Raw genomic sequence first — 18268 nt, forward strand, 5'->3', positions numbered from 1 at the left:
GCATCTGATGTCCCTATCCCACACGAGGCTAGAGGGTGCACTTCAGTGCATCCCATTACTTCACCACAAATGGTGTGAAGGGGAGTGGAAAATGGAGGAAATGGAGAGTGACCCTTACAGTTGGGGCCAGCAAAGGCATGCCAAGTAACACACTGGCACACATGGCTGACTTCATCTTGGGTTGCTTTTCAACACATATTTCACATCATGAAGAACAAATAATACTGGATTTTTACAAGCCTCGAACCCCGGTCTAGGTCTAATGTCTGTTCCTTTCTTATATTAGGGGAGAGGGAAAAAAAATTACTTCAGTGATACGTTTAGCGTACATAGACTGACTATTAATGTGTATCCCACTTAGTGTTGTTAGGGTTACACACCGTCACAACCTGGCTAAAGCTTCTATAGCTGTTAATAAAGTCAACATAACTTTACGGTATCCAAAAAGACAGCTGGTACTGACAGAGAGCAAGACAAATGTCAACCAAAGCTGTGAGCTCTGAACACCCACAGTGACTTTGGCGTCATCATCATTATAAGGGAGCGGGTGGTAATAAATAACTTGGCAGTGCCTAAAACCCAAAAAGCTTATACAACTATATTTACATTAAGATACACAAATGACACTTTTCAGTAGCATGTCATGAGACAAGCTGATAAGCTCTTCCTTTGTGCAGTGCTATTTGAAAGTTAAACGCTGCCTTTATTTTAATTCTGGAGAAGGTGCAGACATTAGATTTAGAACATGTTGTCTTCATTGTCCAAATCCTCTATATAGGTAACGTGTTTTTCGGGCCGAGCTGTCTGGGAACGAGCTGGTGCAGCACTGACAACCTGGGTGAATATGGCAAGAGCCTGAGATGTAGGGTGAATGAATCCCCAAATTATTTGTGGAATTCCCAGTGAGACAATGGCACTATCTACCAGTAGCAAAAATTGTGGGTGCACGTAACCCCCATATATTCTTTGAATTCCCAGTCAGACAATGGCACTGTATACCAGTAGTAAAAATTGTGGGTGCACATAACCCCAATATATTCTTTGAATTCCCAGTGAGACAATGGCACTGTATAGCAGTAGCAAAAATTGTGGGTGCACGTAACCCCCATATATTCTTTGAATTCCCAGTCAGACAATGGCACTATATACCAGTAGCAAAAATTGTGGGTGCACGTAACCCCAATATATTCTTTGAATTACCAGTCAGAAACTGGCACTATATAGCAGTAGCAAAAATTGTGGGTGCACATAACCCCAATATAATCTTTGAATTCCTAGTGAGACAATGGCACTGTATAGCAGTAGCAAAAATTGTGGGTGCACGTAACCCCCATATATTCTTTGAATTCCCAGTCAGACAATGGCACTGTATACCAGTAGTAAAAATTGTGGGTGCACATAACCCCAATATATTCTTTGAATTCCCAGTGAGACAATGGCACTGTATAGCAGTAGCAAAAATTGTGGGTGCACGTAACCCCCATATATTCTTTGAATTCCCAGTCAGACAATGGCACTATATACCAGTAGCAAAAATTATGGGTGCACGTAACCCCAATATATTCTTTGAATTACCAGTCAGAAACTGGCACTATATAGCAGTAGCAAAAATTGTGGGTGCACATAACCCCAATATAATCTTTGAATTCCCAGTGAGACAATGGCACTGTATAGCAGTAGCAAAAATTGTGGGTGCACGTAACCCCCATATATTCTTTGAATTCCCAGTCAGACAATGGCACTATATACCAGTAGTAAAAATTGTGGGTGCACATAACCCCAATATATTCTTTGAATTCCCAGTGAGACAATGGCACTGTATAGCAGTAGCAAAAATTGTGGGTGCACGTAACCCCCATATATTCTTTGAATTCCCAGTCAGACAATGGCACTATATACCAGTAGTAAAAATTGTGGGTGCACATAACCCCAATATATTCTTTGAATTCCCAGTGAGACAATGGCACTGTATAGCAGTAGCAAAAATTGTGGGTGCACGTAACCCCCATATATTTTTTGAATTCCCAGTCAGACAATGGCACTGTATACCAGTAGTAAAAATTGTGGGTGCACATAACCCCAATATATTCTTTGAATTCCCAGTGAGACAATGGCACTGTATAGCAGTAGCAAAAATTGTGGGTGCATGTAACCCCCATATATTCTTTGAATTCCCAGTAAGACAATGGCACTATATACCAGTAGCAAAAATTGTGGGTGCACGTAACCCCAATATATTCTTTGAATTACCAGTCAGAAACTGGCACTATATAGCAGTAGCAAAAATTGTGGGTGCACATAACCCCAATATAATCTTTGAATTCCCAGTGAGACAATGGCACTGTATAGCAGTAGCAAAAATTGTGGGTGCACGTAACCCCCATATATTCTTTGAATTCCCAGTCAGACAATGGCACTATATACCAGTAGCAAAAATTGTGGGTGCACGTAACCCCAATATATTCTTTGAATTACCAGTCAGAAACTGGCACTATATAGCAGTAGCAAAAATTGTGGGTGCACATAACCCCAATATAATCTTTGAATTCCCAGTGAGACAATGGCACTGTATAGCAGTAGCAAAAATTGTGGGTGCACGTAACCCCCATATATTCTTTGAATTCCCAGTGAGACAATGGCACTGTATACCAGTAGTAAAAATTGTGGGTGCACATAACCCCAATATATTCTTTGAATTCCCAGTGAGACAATAGCACTGTATAGCAGTAGCAAAAATTGTGGGTGCACGTAACCCCCATATATTCTTTGAATTCCCAGTCAGACAATGGCACTATATACCAGTAGTAAAAATTGTGGGTGCACATAACCCCAATATATTCTTTGAATTCCCAGTGAGACAATGGCACTGTATAGCAGTAGCAAAAATTGTGGGTGCACGTAACCCCCATATATTCTTTGAATTCCCAGTCAGACAATGGCACTGTATACCAGTATTAAAAATTGTGGGTGCATTTAACCCCCATATATTCTTTGAATTCCCAGTCAGACAATGGCACTATATACCAGTAGCAAAAATTGTGGGTGCACGTAACCCCAATATATTCTTTGAATTACCAGTCAGAAACTGGCACTATATAGCAGTAGCAAAAATTGTGGGTGCACATAACCCCAATATAATCTTTGAATTCCCAGTGAGACAATGGCACTGTATAGCAGTAGCAAAAATTGTGGGTGCACGTAACCCCCATATATTCTTTGAATTCCCAGTCAGACAATGGCACTATATACCAGTAGTAAAAATTGTGGGTGCACATAACCCCAATATATTCTTTGAATTCCCAGTGAGACAATGGCACTGTATAGCAGTAGCAAAAATTGTGGGTGCACGTAACCCCCATATATTCTTTGAATTCCCAGTTAGACAATGGCACTATATACCAGTAGTAAAAATTGTGGGTGCACATAACCCCCATATATTCTTTGAATTCCCAGTCAGACAATGGCACTGTATAGCAGTAGCAAAAATTGTGGGTGCACGTAACCCCAATATATTCTTTGAATTCCCAGTCAGACAATGGCACTATATACCAGTAGCAAAAATTGTGGGTGTATATAGCCCCAATTCTATTGCTAGGGGACTTGCAGGGTATTTCTGAGGTGAAGGTGGGGGGGCACACCGTTGGAACGGGGATTTGGGGTGTATATATGGGGTATACGGGAATACACTGTCAGTGTTTCCATTCAGGATCCTGGGAAAGCTGGGTTGCGGCGATTGAGCCCGTCAGTGCCACGTTACACTGACAAGCTTCTCCCTGGAATTGAAGTTATATGTAAGCCCAATATATTCTTTGAATTCCCAGTGAGACAATGGCACTATATGGCAGTAGCAAAAATAGTGGGTGTATATAGCCCCAATTCTATTGCTAGGGGACTTGCAGGGTATTTCTGGAGTGAAGGTGGGGGGGCACACCGTTGGAACGGGTATCGGGGGTATATATCGGGTATACGGGAATACACTGACAGTGTATTCCATTCAGGATCCTGGGAAAGCTGGGTTGCGGCGATTGAGCCCGTCAGTGCCACGTTACACTGACAAGCTTCTCCCTGGAATTTAGCTCTTATAAGAGCTGTTGGTTGTCTTCTCCTTCCTATCCTAGCCTGTCCCTGCCTACCCAGAATCTAAGCCCTAGCTAACTGGACGGAAACCTCCGTCCCCGGTGAATTGCAAGCTCAGAATGACGCGAAGCTGGGCGGCGCTGTTCTTTTAAATTAGAGGTCACATGTTTTCGGCAGCCAATGGGTTTTGCCTACTTTTCTCAACGTCACCGGTGTCGTAGTTCCTGTCCCACCTACCCTGCGCTGTTATTGGAGCAAAAAAGGCGCCAGGGAAGGTGGGAGGGGAATCGAGTAATGGCGCACTTTACCACGCGGTGTTCGATTCGATTCGAACATGCCGAACAGCCTAATATCCGATCGAACATGAGTTCGATAGAACACTGTTCGCTCATCTCTAATTGTATGCATTTGAATAGTTGATTTGAGCTGCTTTTCTAACATTTATAAATCCTCTGCTTCTTTTACACTATAACTATAGAGTTAAAGAGGACCTTTCATCAGATTGGGCACAGGCAGTTCCATATTCTGCTGGAAAGCTGACAGTGCGCTGAATTCAGCGCACTGTCAGCTTTCCCGATCTGTGCCCCAGGTAAAGCGCTATCGGTCCCGGTACCGTATCGCTTTACATTCAGAAGGGCGTTTCTAACAGTTAGCCAGAGACGCCCTTCTGCCCAGCAGCGCCTATCGCGATGTACAGTATGAGTGGGGAGGAACGCCCCCTCCCTCTGCTCACACAGCTCGTCCATAGACAAGTATTATCAGGAGGGGAGGGGGCGTTACTCCCTGCTCACACTGTACAGCGCGATAGGTGCTGCTGAGCAGAAGGGTGTCCCTGGCTAACTGTCAGAAACGTCCTTCTGACTGTAAAGCGCTACGGTACAGGGACCGATAGCCCTTTACCCGGGGCACAGATCGGGAAAGCCGACAGTGCGCTGAATTCAGGGCACTGTCAGCTTTCCAGCATTATATAGAACTGCCTGTGCCCAATCTGATGAAAGGACCTCTTTAAGTGACAAAATACTTGTTCCCTGCAGTCACCGTTACAGGGAGGTTACTGTATCTTGCATGCTGATAGATTCATTCAACTATTGTACCATCAAAAGTAATACTGGATGAGATAGCTCCTATGGAGTTTGTTGCATACAGAAACAATTTTACAATTAGAAGAGAGTTTTTTAGTGACTATTTTCATTCTTAGGTCCTCGAAATAGTACCATTGCCTCGACTGATCAGTCTGCCTTTGTCAAACTGTGAACATGAGTTCTAGCTATGTAGTTTCCTGCAGCTCATTATTTATAGTTTTGCTAGTACTCCACTACCGAACTAGAGTGCTTGAATGATCTCTATGTCCTCTATGTCCTCAACTCAACATTCAACAGGCATTTAAAATGCATATAATATTGGCAGCATGAAGGTTTTAGCTATGCAAGAACACAATGATCTGGAAATCTCAATCGAAGAAATGTAACTCATTTAGAAATTGATGGGAACATCTCTAAATATTTGAGACAGGGTTAACAAAAGGCTGGAAAAGTAAGTGGAACTAATGTAAAACAACTGCAGGGTCATTTTTTAAGTCACATGGCTATGTATGAAAAGAGAATGTTAGAGAGACAGAGTCTCTCAGAAATAAAGATAATCAGAATCTGTGAAAAACAGGTGGCACTGAATTAAAACAGTTATGAATTAATAATTAACTCACTGCATGAGCTCAGGAATACTTCCAAAAATCATGAATATACTTTGCCATGCAATCCACAAATGCAAGGTAAAGCTGTATCATGTAAAGAAAAAGCCATATATCAACACAATCCAGAAATGTCGCTGCATCTCTTCTCCAAAGCTCATTTAAAATGGAGTGAGGTAAAACGGGAAACTGTTCTGTGGTCAGATAAATCAAAATTTTAAATTCTTCATGAAAACCACAGACACCCTGTCTGGGGAACTTAAGAGAATAGGGACCATTGGGCTTGTTATCAGCACAGCGTCCAGAAGCTTGCATCTCTGATGGTAAGGGGTTACATTAGTGCCTATGGCATGGGAAGCTTACACACGTTGAAAGGCACCATCACTGAGCAGTATATAGAGGTTTTAGAACAACATATGCTCCCATCTAGATGTTTCTGTCGGGGAAGTCCTTGCATAATTCAGCAAGACAATGCTAAAGGACTGTTGAAGAGCTAGAATCCTACATCAAACAAAAATTGTGCAACATTCCTCTCTAAAAACTCCAGAAATTGGTCTCCTCACTTCCAAGATGGTTACAGACTACCAGTCTACCTTTCAACTTCTGATATGCATTTTATGTTCTAACGTGAAGAAAATATTATATGATATTTCCAAATCATTGCATTGCTGTTTTCTTTACATATTACTCAGTATTCTTTCCAACCTTTTTAGGAAATGGGGGTTGTACGCTGAACTCTCACAAAGTATACCACTTACATTTAACCCCTTCCTGATCTGCGGCGTACTATTACATGGCACAAAGCATATAGTTAATTACCTCTGACACTTAGTCAAGGCCTGGGAAAATACTCTGACTCCAGTGTGTTAACCCTTTGGTTGCCATGACCAGACGGTCCAGGGGAAGACCGCCACCCCTCATATTCCCTGAGATTAGATTGAGGGCAATAGTTATCATAGCAGCCAGGAGTCCAAGCAACAGCCTCCTGACTGCCTATGCATATTTCCCATATCAAAATGTAAAAAGTAAATAAAAATTCAAAAAGTTTAAGAATAAAGAACAAAAAACAAATAATAAAAGATTTAAAAACCCACCATTACTAGAGATGAGCGAACACTGTTCGGAACAGCCATTCCGAACAGCACGCTCACAGCACGCTCCCATAGAAATGAATGGAAGCGGACGACCTGCGGGGGGTTAAGTGGCTGGCTGCCGGCAAAGTCTGCGTGCCAGGTGCTTCCATTCATTTCTATGGGAGCGTGCTGTTCAGATCGGCTGATCCGAACAGTGTTCGCTCATCTCTAACCATTACATTTAATAAACATATAATGTAAATAAAGTGCGGCAAGTGCGGCAGGACACGGACGTCTGCGGAGTCTATGTCAGCAACTTGCGGACCGTACATTCAATACGGTCGTGTAAGACCAGCCTAAAACTGCAGGTATGTTTGGTCGTGCTCCAGTTGTGGAGAAAACTAAAATAAAATCATGTGGGTTACGTAGCAGGACATAATAAAAAAAAAAATCTCATTCTTAGAAGGTTTTAAAATGAGGAAACTACAATTACACTGCATTATTTATTTTAAGTACCCCAGAATGCAGAACCAGTATGTGAACCCTTCAATACACCCTTACCGGTATCTGCACAATACATTATGGTTGTGCAATGTCTGTATCAATGTGTATGTTTGTATTTTGTATATGTGAGATGGGTATGAAGTAAGGAGGCCTAGGAGATACATACACAATGGCTCATTGCTGTCAGACTTGACCCCTGCTATTTGCAGCTGATGGTGTGACAAAGAACCCATGGAGACATGATTACTCTGCTCTATTTTTGGATTGTTTCTGCTTGTAAAAGATTTAAATAAGGAAATGTTTTTAAATATATGCATTTTTTTAAATAACTTTTATAGGTTGAAACTACTGACACATTTAAGAACTGTAACTTGTTATATTGGACAGTATATTGGTAAACTAATCTAATAGCAAATACAAACACTACTGGAAACTTAATATTATACAGAGGATACCATGTACAGAAATACTATAAATGGATCCCTATGGTCTATTGGTACTTCATCCATATCCAGCTTGCCAGAACTGCCACGCCATGCCCATGCCCAGTCATGTCCCGCTTCACCTGGGGTGGCATTATTCGGCTTAGCGGATGCACCATGTGATTTTTTTTTATAGCACCCTGATTTGCGCCCCTTGCTTTTACAGCTCATACAACTATAGGGATCAATTCTGGCCATTTATTTTCCAAACTTTGCTCATTTATATGGCCTGTTATACACTGCAACATGTCTTTATTACTTAAGAATTACCGTTTGTTTTTAGCATCTTTTTGTGGAGCAAAGGGACCCTCTTTTTGGGACACTGCCTCTTTTTTTTTTTTTTTTTTTTTTTAAATCTTTTTAACCCTTACATTTTTGAACTCCAGGTTGTATTAAGATCCAGTGTAACTATTTCATTTCTTAAATGGCAATTTTGATCAAACTTTCATAAATCAATAGAAGAAGCAAACATAAGAAATCTTATCACTCTTTCTCCATTTATGTGGCTCTTTTCTTTCTCCCCCTTCCTACTAACCTAATTTCCACTCTAAGATAACACCTAAATTCCCTCTTGCTAGAACAAAATGGACTGATGGTCACAGTGGTGTGATATTCCAGCTAAAGTCTATGGAGAGGGGAGGAGAGGGTCTTTTTCTGCTCCCCTCCCTGCTAAACTGATTTTCACTCTGAAATATTTTGTGAATTCCCCCTCTAATTTAGTGATGGCAGCTGTAACGTCTCTGCCTGTTCGGGTCTCTGCTCCACCCTCTGCTCGTGTGCTGCGGCGCAGGAGGCGTGTGCAGTTTGGTTCTTGGCTTAAAGTTTTTGGTCGCACTGTGTGAACATGGCTCTAGTGCTGCGATTGTATTTGCACCACACCCATCTTCTGCCCTTGGTTGCCTCTGTTCTTGAAGTGTTAATTCGTGTGATTGACAGCCTGCCTTCCTGTCAACTCCAGAGGCGGGTTCTTCCTCCCTATATAGTCTTGACTCTCATTCAAACCAATGCTTGCTATTGCCGTGTGCATACTTGCTCCTTACTGTCACTATTTTGCTTGCATTCTTTCCTTGACCTATGGCTTTCCCTACTAACAATTCTTTGGACTCCGATTTGGCACTGCATCGCTTGACTGTTACTGACCCTTGGCTAGCTGACCTCCCTTTGTTGTTGTCCGTCTTGTCTCCGTTTTGTGTTTCACATATACAGGAAGGGACTGTCTGCGTGGTTGCCGCCTATTACGTAGGATAGGGCCTGGCAATAGGAAGGGTCAGTTGGGGGCTTCAGCTTAAGGCTCACTGTCTCTTGTGTCCCGTCCCAGGGTTCAAACAGTTACTGGGGAATTGCTGTCCTAGCAATTCCCTAACAGCAGCTGAATATGCTCTGCCATATATGATATTGTAAATATGTTGAAGTCACCTTTGTAGGTAATATGTTATCGTACCAACTGTGTGATGCAAGTTATCATGTCATATCAAATAATAATAGGAAGAGTAATAGCAAAACAAGGCTAAATATCATTTATATTTTAAATGTATTCTTGTTTTCTTTTTTTTTCCAGAACTATATACCACAGGCAAAATGAGCAAATGTATTAAAATTCTGAAGTATATACTGTTTGCCTTCAATTTATTATTTTGGGTAAGTTTATATATTGTATAACATATTATATATATACAACACAACTTTTAGAGTATAAGTATCTGCATCAGTACAAAACAGTAGGTATGGGGATGTAGGCAGTTTACTAATGTATTCTCTCTAGAAGTTGTCTTGTTGAATCACATTAGGCCTTCCTAATCTGAAAATGGCCGCTAACAAGGGTCCCGTGATGCTGCAGGTCCCACCACCACATCCTATGTAATGCACTTCACCTGCAACAGTTTCTTAGTTGTTCAGGACCATTTTCAAGCCAGAAGCAACCTGCTTACTGCAGCGTACTATTACAATGCAGGGCATGGAGAGGTGAATTTCTGCCTGGCATTATGAGGGGAATATTTACAAATAAAAGGGGGCTAGTTGTGTTCTCCATAGGGGAAATGGAGGAAACTCTGATAGTAAATGATGATTTCATTTATTAGGAGAAAAAGCTATCCCAAACAACCTGGTCTGATGTGAAAAAGTAATTGCTCCCCCCTTGAATTAACTGATTAAACACATATTTTGGAAAGTTGAGTTCAATTTCACTAGCCGCATCCAAACCTGATTCCTGCCAGAACTGTAGAATCAAGAAATCACTTAGATATAACCTGTCTGACAATAAAAGATCTAAAAAAGAAACACATTGTACCCCGATCTGAGGAAATTCAAGATCAGATGAGAAACAAAGTCATTAACATTCATCAGTCTAGAATAGGCTACTAAGCGATGACTAAGGCTTTGAGGATCCAGCAAACCACAGCAAGGCTAAGGCCCCTTGTAGTGAAGCAAAAAAAAAGGGGGAGGGGGATTCTGTACCATTTTTCATTGCAATCTCGAGGAGTTTTCCTTTACAGAATTTCTGCTTCTGTTTATACCTGTATGAAAGACGACAACATTTCTCTAGGTATAGTTGTGATATAACAAACTCATTGAAAAGGCAGCTTTTGTGCTGCTGACTTTTTCTGCAATGTGCGGATGGGATTATATAGAAACCCATCCAGCTATTATTCACAAATGGAGAAAACCTTCCCAGGAATGGTTAGCCTACCAAAAGTACTCCAAAAGAGCACTGACGACAGATCCAGGAGGTCACAAAAGAACCCAGAACAACATCTAAAGCAGTGCAGCACAGCAATACATCTAGCATAAAGCTAACACCGCATTTCAGAAAAAGAACATTATAGCAATAGTCAAACATTGCCATGGTAGTGTGATGGTCTGGGGCTGTTCTGCTGCTTCAGGTCCTGGATGACTTTCTGTAAATGATAGACTCATGAATGTCGCTCTCTACCAGAAAACCCTGAAGGAGACTCTCCAGCCATCAGTTTGTGACATTACACTCAAACGTACTTGGGTTCTGCAGCAGGACAATGACCTGAAGTACGTCAGCAAGTTCACCTCTGAATGGCCAGACTTAAAGGGGTTTTCCCATGTACATAATCATATCTCTATTTGTAGATAATTAAAAGTTAAACATTTTTGCAAATATAAGCAATTAAAAATTCTGCAAAGTTTTAAAGATTTTCTCTAACTTTCTTAGTGGTGACAGTCTGTTATCTTGATCGGTTGCCAATGGATACGCCCATTAACGCAGAAACTTTCTATGGTCTGGGACTTGTCAGGAACCCAGCTATGATTTTCTTATTGTAGCTGGGTTATCAGGCAGGGACACTACATGTATCAGAAGATATCCACAATAAAGAAATCATGGCTGATTTTCTGACCTTAGAAAGTTCCTGCATTCATGGTTGTATCCACTGGCAACCGATCAAGACAACAGACTGTGACCACAAGATATTTAGAGAAAATCTTTCAAACTCTGCAAAATGTTTAATTACTTATATTTGCAAAAATGTTTAGCTTTTAATTATCTACACATTTTTTAAAAAAACTATGTATATGGGAATACCCTTTAAATCTGATTGAGATGTTGTGGCATGACCTTAAACAGGCTGTTCATGCAAAGAAGACTGGGACAAAGTTCAGAGATGTAAGACTCTTTGCAGATTGCAGTTATTTCTGCCAAAGGTGACACAACCAGTTATAAGGTTGAGGGGGCAGATACTTTCTCACATAGGGGAGGTTGGTTTGAATAGTTTTTTTCCCCATAATAAATGAAATCATCATTGAAAAACTGCACTCTGTTTTCACTCAGGTTATCTTTGCTATTCAAATTTGTTTGATAATCTGAAAAATGTAAGTATGACAAAAATGTAATAACTAGAGATGAGCGAGTAGTACTCGATCGAGTAGGTATTCGATCGAATACTACAGTATTCGAAATACTCGTACTCGATCGAGTACCACTCGCTATTCGAAGTTAAGATTCGATGCAGAACCAGCGTTGATTGGCAGAATGCTATATATTGCCAATCAACGCTGGTTCTTCTCCTACCATTAGAAGTCTTCTCCCTTCGCAGCGCTCCCACGTCCTCTTCCAGCTCTGCATTCACTGTGCCAGGCATCGGGCCTGGGCAGAGCCGACTGCGCATGTCCGCTTGTAGTGCGGACATGCGCAGTCGGCTCTGCCCAGGCCTGATGCCTAGCAGAGTGAATTCAAGGCCAGAAGAGGACGCGGGGACGCTGCACAGGGAGAAGAATCCAGCCCGACCCTCACTCATGGACTTGGTAAGTAGAATTTGATCGAATGTTGCGTACCCCTGAAACGAGCATTTCCCCCCATAGGCTATAATAGGGTTCGAAACCTGTTCGAACAGTCGAACAGTGTGCGGCTGTTCGAATCGGATTTCGAACCCCGAACATTTTAGTGTTCGCTCATCTCTAGTAATAACTAAAGAAATCTGTAAGGGGGGTAAATACATTTTCACAGCACTGTGTGCAGGTCTCTGGAGCCCTGCTGAGTAGACTTGCAGAGCACAGTGGAGTCTTCCTCCTCCAGAGCCCCTGGTTTTGGTTCTTTTTACTGTATGCAAGTGTCGTCACTGTGCTTCTATTTATATTTACAGATTTCTTTCTTTATGCCACTTCCTTTTTGCTACATTGGGTGTTACTTTTTGACATATTGAACTGTGTAATCTTTTTTCTTGCACAGTGATGTGCACATTGGTTATTACAGAATCTGTGTACTATGTACATTTACCATACCCTGAGGTGGTTTCAGTATCCATGTGGTCCTTTTCTTGCCTACAATATATGTAATTTATGTGGTTTTTATCATGGTTTGTTCTAATAAAATGAATTGTATATTTTTCTATACTATGTTGTGTGCCCTCTATTTTTATTATTGTAATAATCATCATTTGTTATAATAGTGGCCCCTTTTGGTGCAGAGAGACAATGGGGTGTCAGAAGACCCTGAGTTCAATCTCCCCTGCTGCCGCTCATCTCTCTGTGACATCACCAAATAGAGTTTATTGTCACTAAGGGTTGGAGCATCAGAAGAGGAGAGAGAAGAACAAGACTTCCAATATAATAATATAATAATAAATTTTATTTATATAGCGCCAACATATACTGTACAATTTGTAGGGTTCAAATACAGACAGAAAGATACATTACAAAGAAAGTTTCGATAATAGAGGATGTAAGTGTTAGGTCATTGAGTGAGCGGAGAACACGGGTTGGGAGGTAGACAGAGATGAGGGAGGAAATGTAGGGAGGTGCGGCATTATGGAGAGCCTTGTGGATGAGAGTGATAACTTTATATTTTATTCTATAATGAATAGGCAGCCAATGTAGCGACTGGCACAGACCAGAGGCATCGCTGTAGCGTCTAGCCTGATAGATGAGCCTGGCCGCTGCATTCAGAATAGATTGTAGAGGGGAGAGTTTAGTGAGGGGAAGACCGATTAGCAAGGAGTTACAGTAGTCAAGGCGAGAATGAATCAGAGAGACAATAAGTGTCTTTAGTGTATCTCTGGTAAGGAAAGGGTGTATTCTGGAGATGTTTTTGAGGGGGAGGTGACATGAATGTGCGAGTGATTCAATATGGGGGTGAAGGAAAGGTCTGCGTCAAACATGACCCCGAGGCAGCGGGCATGCTGCCTAGGAGTTTTAGTAAGGCCTGAGACTGCAATGGATATATCAGGGACAGATCTGTTAGATGGTGGAAACAGTAGTAGTTCAGTCTTAGAGAGATTTAGTTTCAGATAGAGTGAGGACATGATATTGGAGTCTGAGGAGAAGCTGGATTGCAGGTATAAAAAAAATCGGAAAATAGGAAATAGCAAAAAAAAAAAGCAGCTCTTTAATTCTAATGCTCAGAAAAGCTACAGGGGTGAACAAGATGCTCAAAAACAAAACAAGTAAAGTCCAGCATCGAAAAAATCTAAATATTTAAAAATTAACTTTCAGTCTTCGTGTGAAAAAACACATACAGAGAGCATGGCAGATTCTGCTTACACATTTCAAGGGTGAATGCTTCTTACTCATAGCGTATATCGCCAACAGCACTAGAAAAAATAGTTTTTCTTTTAGACAGGTTTATAAATTTGCTTGTTATACCTACTTTTATACTACTTTTGGTCAGAGAAGTGACTTGAAGTTCATGGACCCCAATGCAGAATCTGTAATGGGACTCTTACCTATTTTTGCTCTTTAGAAACACAGGGTATTTTGCTTCTTCCCAAATAGTATAAGGTCCAAACAGAATGTATAATGTATAATTGCGCCTCCAATTAGAAAACACTTTGTATAAAAAGATAGTACAAGTGAATTTGAGAAGTTTTCTTCTCCACTTATTAAGCTTCTCTCCTTCACCATATGTTCAATCAGACTGCTTGTTTACACAGAGTCCATATCCATATTCACTTCATACAAGTCTATTGAGAGGGGGATTCTGTTAACTGATTTATTGCTTTATTCTGTGCAGTGGTAAAGATTTTTTTTTTAACCACAGTATAACAAAGTGTAGCGGCTGCAGCATTCAACTGCCCCCTCCCCTCTCCATAGACTAATATGTAAAAAGTTACTCATCTTGGTAGGTTTTTATGGAAACATATTTCTAAAATAAGATATATCCCCAATACCATTAATTTATGTTTTACAATTGGAGGAATGCTTTAAAGTATACCAAACCTCTCAAATAACTTTTGATTTTCTAGCAGTATTTCTAATAATACATATTACAATATACTTATAAACAGATTTTGTTCCTTTCTGTTAAATCCTCCATCATTTCGTTTTTCCCCTTTCTCTCTGTTGTCAGCAGAATCCTTCCACTGCTTCTCATGCTAAGTACCAGTGAGCCGACATATACAGTAAGGCTGGAGGGAGGGGGAGGGTCCCTTCAAATAATTAAATCTCAGTCATTAGGAAACCTAGAGCAGTGGTTTCTATGTTACATGTAAGATGAGATTATTTGATACGATCTTTTGTGGTATGCAGTGCTATGATTTATTTCCTTTAGTTATGCCGCTTATCAATACCAATAGTACCGTTGAACAGTTTTTTTCTTTTCTCTCTTTATGTGTAACATTGCTTGTTCTCCCATCTTTGTACTTACTGTACTGTATTTTATTCATGTATACAGTCTGAACACCTTCTGATACGGTTCAATTATTTTTGCAGGCCACTGGATGTGCCATAATAGCCATTGGAATCTACTTTGTTGTTCACAATGTTTATGGGGACCTGTTTCCCAATAGCCCCTCTATAACAGTTGGCAATATCCTGATTTTGTTTGGCTGCATTATAATGGTGTTTGGATTTCTAGGATGTATGGGAGCAATTAAAGAGAACAAATGCTTACTTCTTACTGTGAGTATTGGGGTTACTTATAACAATACATTCATATAATGAAGTGAATACTATTTATGATGCATAGTTGAATTTTAGTACAATCTCTGAACTCTCAGCAAACACTGCACCGCCTGCTATGCCAGGGTACCTAACAAAATATATAAGACCGCCATCTCCCAACTATGCCAGTGCTTTGAGGCTGAAAAAGAACACACTAAACTCATAGGTCTAGGTTTACTGGGCACTTTACTTAGGTAGTTGTCAGTTATAGAAGGTCTTTACAGAATTTACATAGCCTAGTCACAGTGGTTAGCACAGAACACAGTCAAGGTTGAAGTCTTAGTCTTATGGCAGCTCCGAGCAGTGTTCCTGTTTGCGCAGGGGTTGCGCTCAGCTCTTACTGTTCCTGCTACTCCAGACTACCACTGTTGCTCACTACGCTGACTTTAGGGAAAGAGTCCAGGATTCCCAACACTCTGCACTGACAAGTAATTGTACAGATTACACACAAAGTTCTATACTGGACGTGACTTGTTTCCTAAATGGACACCCCTAAAAGCATTTAAAAAGTGCACTAGACTGCATTGTTATATACAGATGGTCACTGAAAAAAGGACCCTTGGAGTGATGGATGTCACTGGCCATCTTCATTGGTCTTTGTTGGATGCAAATTCCTCATGAGTATACCTGATGGAAGCCATGACTACATGCATAGAGGGGGGTTGCAGTTAGGAAATCTACTGGCTAGGCTTCTGATCCTCATGAAGCTCATTGATAACAATAATAATAAGAATAATGATCTGCAGAAAACAAGCCACAACCCAATGGAGGGAACCTAAAGATGGTAGTAGTAATTGTTGTTGTCAACGGTGGCCAGTAATGTTCAACCGACTCCAAGAGTCCAACTCCCAAGTTGGGGCAGTGTTGCGGGGGCTTGTAGGGAACCTGATGGTGGTGGTAGATTCCCTGGAGGCCCTTCCAGCTGGTGGTAGTCCTCAGCCTCACTCAGGACAGGTGATGGTGGTCAGAAGATAAATGAAATAAATATTACAACTATAGAGAAAGAAATCTGGAATCCTATAGCAATACAGAATGTGCTGCGTTAACTTTAGGGTCAGCACTCGGACTTGGACTCCGTATGGATTCTGTATTGGAAAATAGAAATAGAGTTTGATTTGTTTCATTAATTTTTTAGTGGATTGTTGAAGAATAACTTGGTTTCTTTCTATATATCTTAGTTCTTTATTTTGCTCTTGCTGATACTGTTGATAGAAGTTTCACTTGCAATTGTGCTCTTCATCTATGAAAAAGAGGTAAGCTATCCTATGACACACAGCATACACAGGGTATATATATGAAGTATAAATAAATAAATATAAAGTGGTAGATGCACACAAAGATGTTAAAGGGGTATTATACCTCTATTCAGCAAGTAAACTTGTTCCCCTCTTTCATTTCCTTCTTTTTCTCTCCTCTCCTTGGGCTATATTGTGAAGCCTCGGGCAGATTTACATCGTTCATAGGTTAGATAAAGATGTTTAGCTTTACTGTATTTCCACCAGCTATGCATTAGGTACTCAGGAATGTTCTCAATATCCATGTTTTCTATTCTAGATAGATCCTTACGTAACTCAACAACTAAGAATAAGTTTTGATAAGCATAAACAGAAAAACAATAACATGACAGTGTGGGATGATATACAGAGAAATGTGAGTATGCATTATCCATTTATCAATATACTAAAGGTAAAGTCTATTTCATGACTGATGTATTAGGCTGAATTCATATAATGTGGCTTGTGGAGTTCTAACTCGACACTACAGTAAAATTGGTACTTCAGGTAAAGATTAGCATGGGGATGTGTGACTCCGGTTTTGAACTCGGCTATATTGAACACTAAACACATACAGTATAAGCGCTACCACTAGTGCTATATTCGGCTAAGTCGTAGTGCACATGTATGATCATTGATTTATTCAAGCTACGTCACTCCCAGCAATCGTACATTTATCACCTATTTTATGGAGAGATGATAGACGGTAGACATTGACTATCCCCTTAAAGCTTACTTTCACATATGCTGTTTTAATACTAAAATTGGAACCAAAAATAGTAATTAATTGAAAAAAAAAAGAAGTACAATCTTTCCTATATATTTCCTATCCCTTTACCATCCATTCCTTGCTAAGGCTTCAAAGGATCTTGAAGAAACTGCATCAAATTAGCAAATGTGAAAGCATGCTCAAGGGCTAGTCCGCCATTAATGTCTTATCTGGGATCCCTACCAGACATAGCAGCAAATCATGGAGAATGTATTCCAAGTAATGACCTTGGAAATGTAACGTCAAGTTTCTACATAGTCCTACCAGTACTGTGTATATCTGGAGTACAGAAATAAAGGCAGTGAAAAATAGTGGGGGTATGATACTGACTGAACAGTTTTACAATACTGCTGCCTACATGTTTTCTGGTAATATTATTACATTACATACAGCCTGTGCATAATTTAATAGAACTGATGTAACTGATTAGACCGCACTGTTGGCTGATGTTAAGTCATATATATATATATAGTTTGATATCAGTCACATATATATATATATATATATATATATATATATATATATATATATATATAGTTTGATTTCAGTCACAAGACAAATGGCTAAAATGTAGTTTTAGCCATAATGTGCGGAGTCTGTAAAAATCTCTTACAGCTCCATGCACTGCGGCTAAATCTGCAGTTTAGCCGTTTGCCTTGTAACTGATATCAAACTATCAGGCTAGATTTAGAAGGATGCTCTCCATCTTTATGTATATCCTATTAATATTATAAATGTGAAAGTTTGTGAGTTTGGATTTGTGGGTTTGTGTGTTCGGATGTTTGTTAGTCAATCACGCAAAACCCGCTTGACCGATTTGGCTGAAATTTTCCACAAACATAGTTAATACACCCCATTGCGCAATAGGCTACTTTTCGTCACAATAGCGCACATACGTTTTTCCCAGGACCCCCACAAACCCCAAACTCACATCACCATCTCTGCAATCTCACACACTTTAGACCATAGCAAGCCACAAAATTCATATTGCCCTCTACAGCCTT

General features: G+C 40.3%; 1 protein-coding gene across 3 annotated transcripts in view; it reads left to right on the plus strand.

Annotated features, from left to right (window-relative positions):
• Positions 1–18268, plus strand: part of CD53 (CD53 molecule) — a 48273-nt gene that overhangs the window by 24658 nt on the left and 5347 nt on the right. For 2 of the 3 annotated variants that reach the window (XM_075264040.1, XM_075264039.1), the window contains exons 2-5: positions 9382–9461; positions 14991–15179; positions 16400–16474; positions 16776–16871. In XM_075264040.1, coding sequence (XP_075120141.1) covers positions 9402–9461; positions 14991–15179; positions 16400–16474; positions 16776–16871 — 420 coding nt within the window. In that variant the 5' untranslated portion in view covers positions 9382–9401. The remainder of the gene's footprint in view (positions 1–9381; positions 9462–14990; positions 15180–16399; positions 16475–16775; positions 16872–18268) is intronic. The other variant, XM_075264041.1, reaches the window with a different exon arrangement.

This window comes from Leptodactylus fuscus, chromosome 2, assembly GCF_031893055.1.
Source record: "Leptodactylus fuscus isolate aLepFus1 chromosome 2, aLepFus1.hap2, whole genome shotgun sequence".
Lineage (NCBI taxonomy): Eukaryota > Metazoa > Chordata > Amphibia > Anura > Leptodactylidae > Leptodactylus > Leptodactylus fuscus.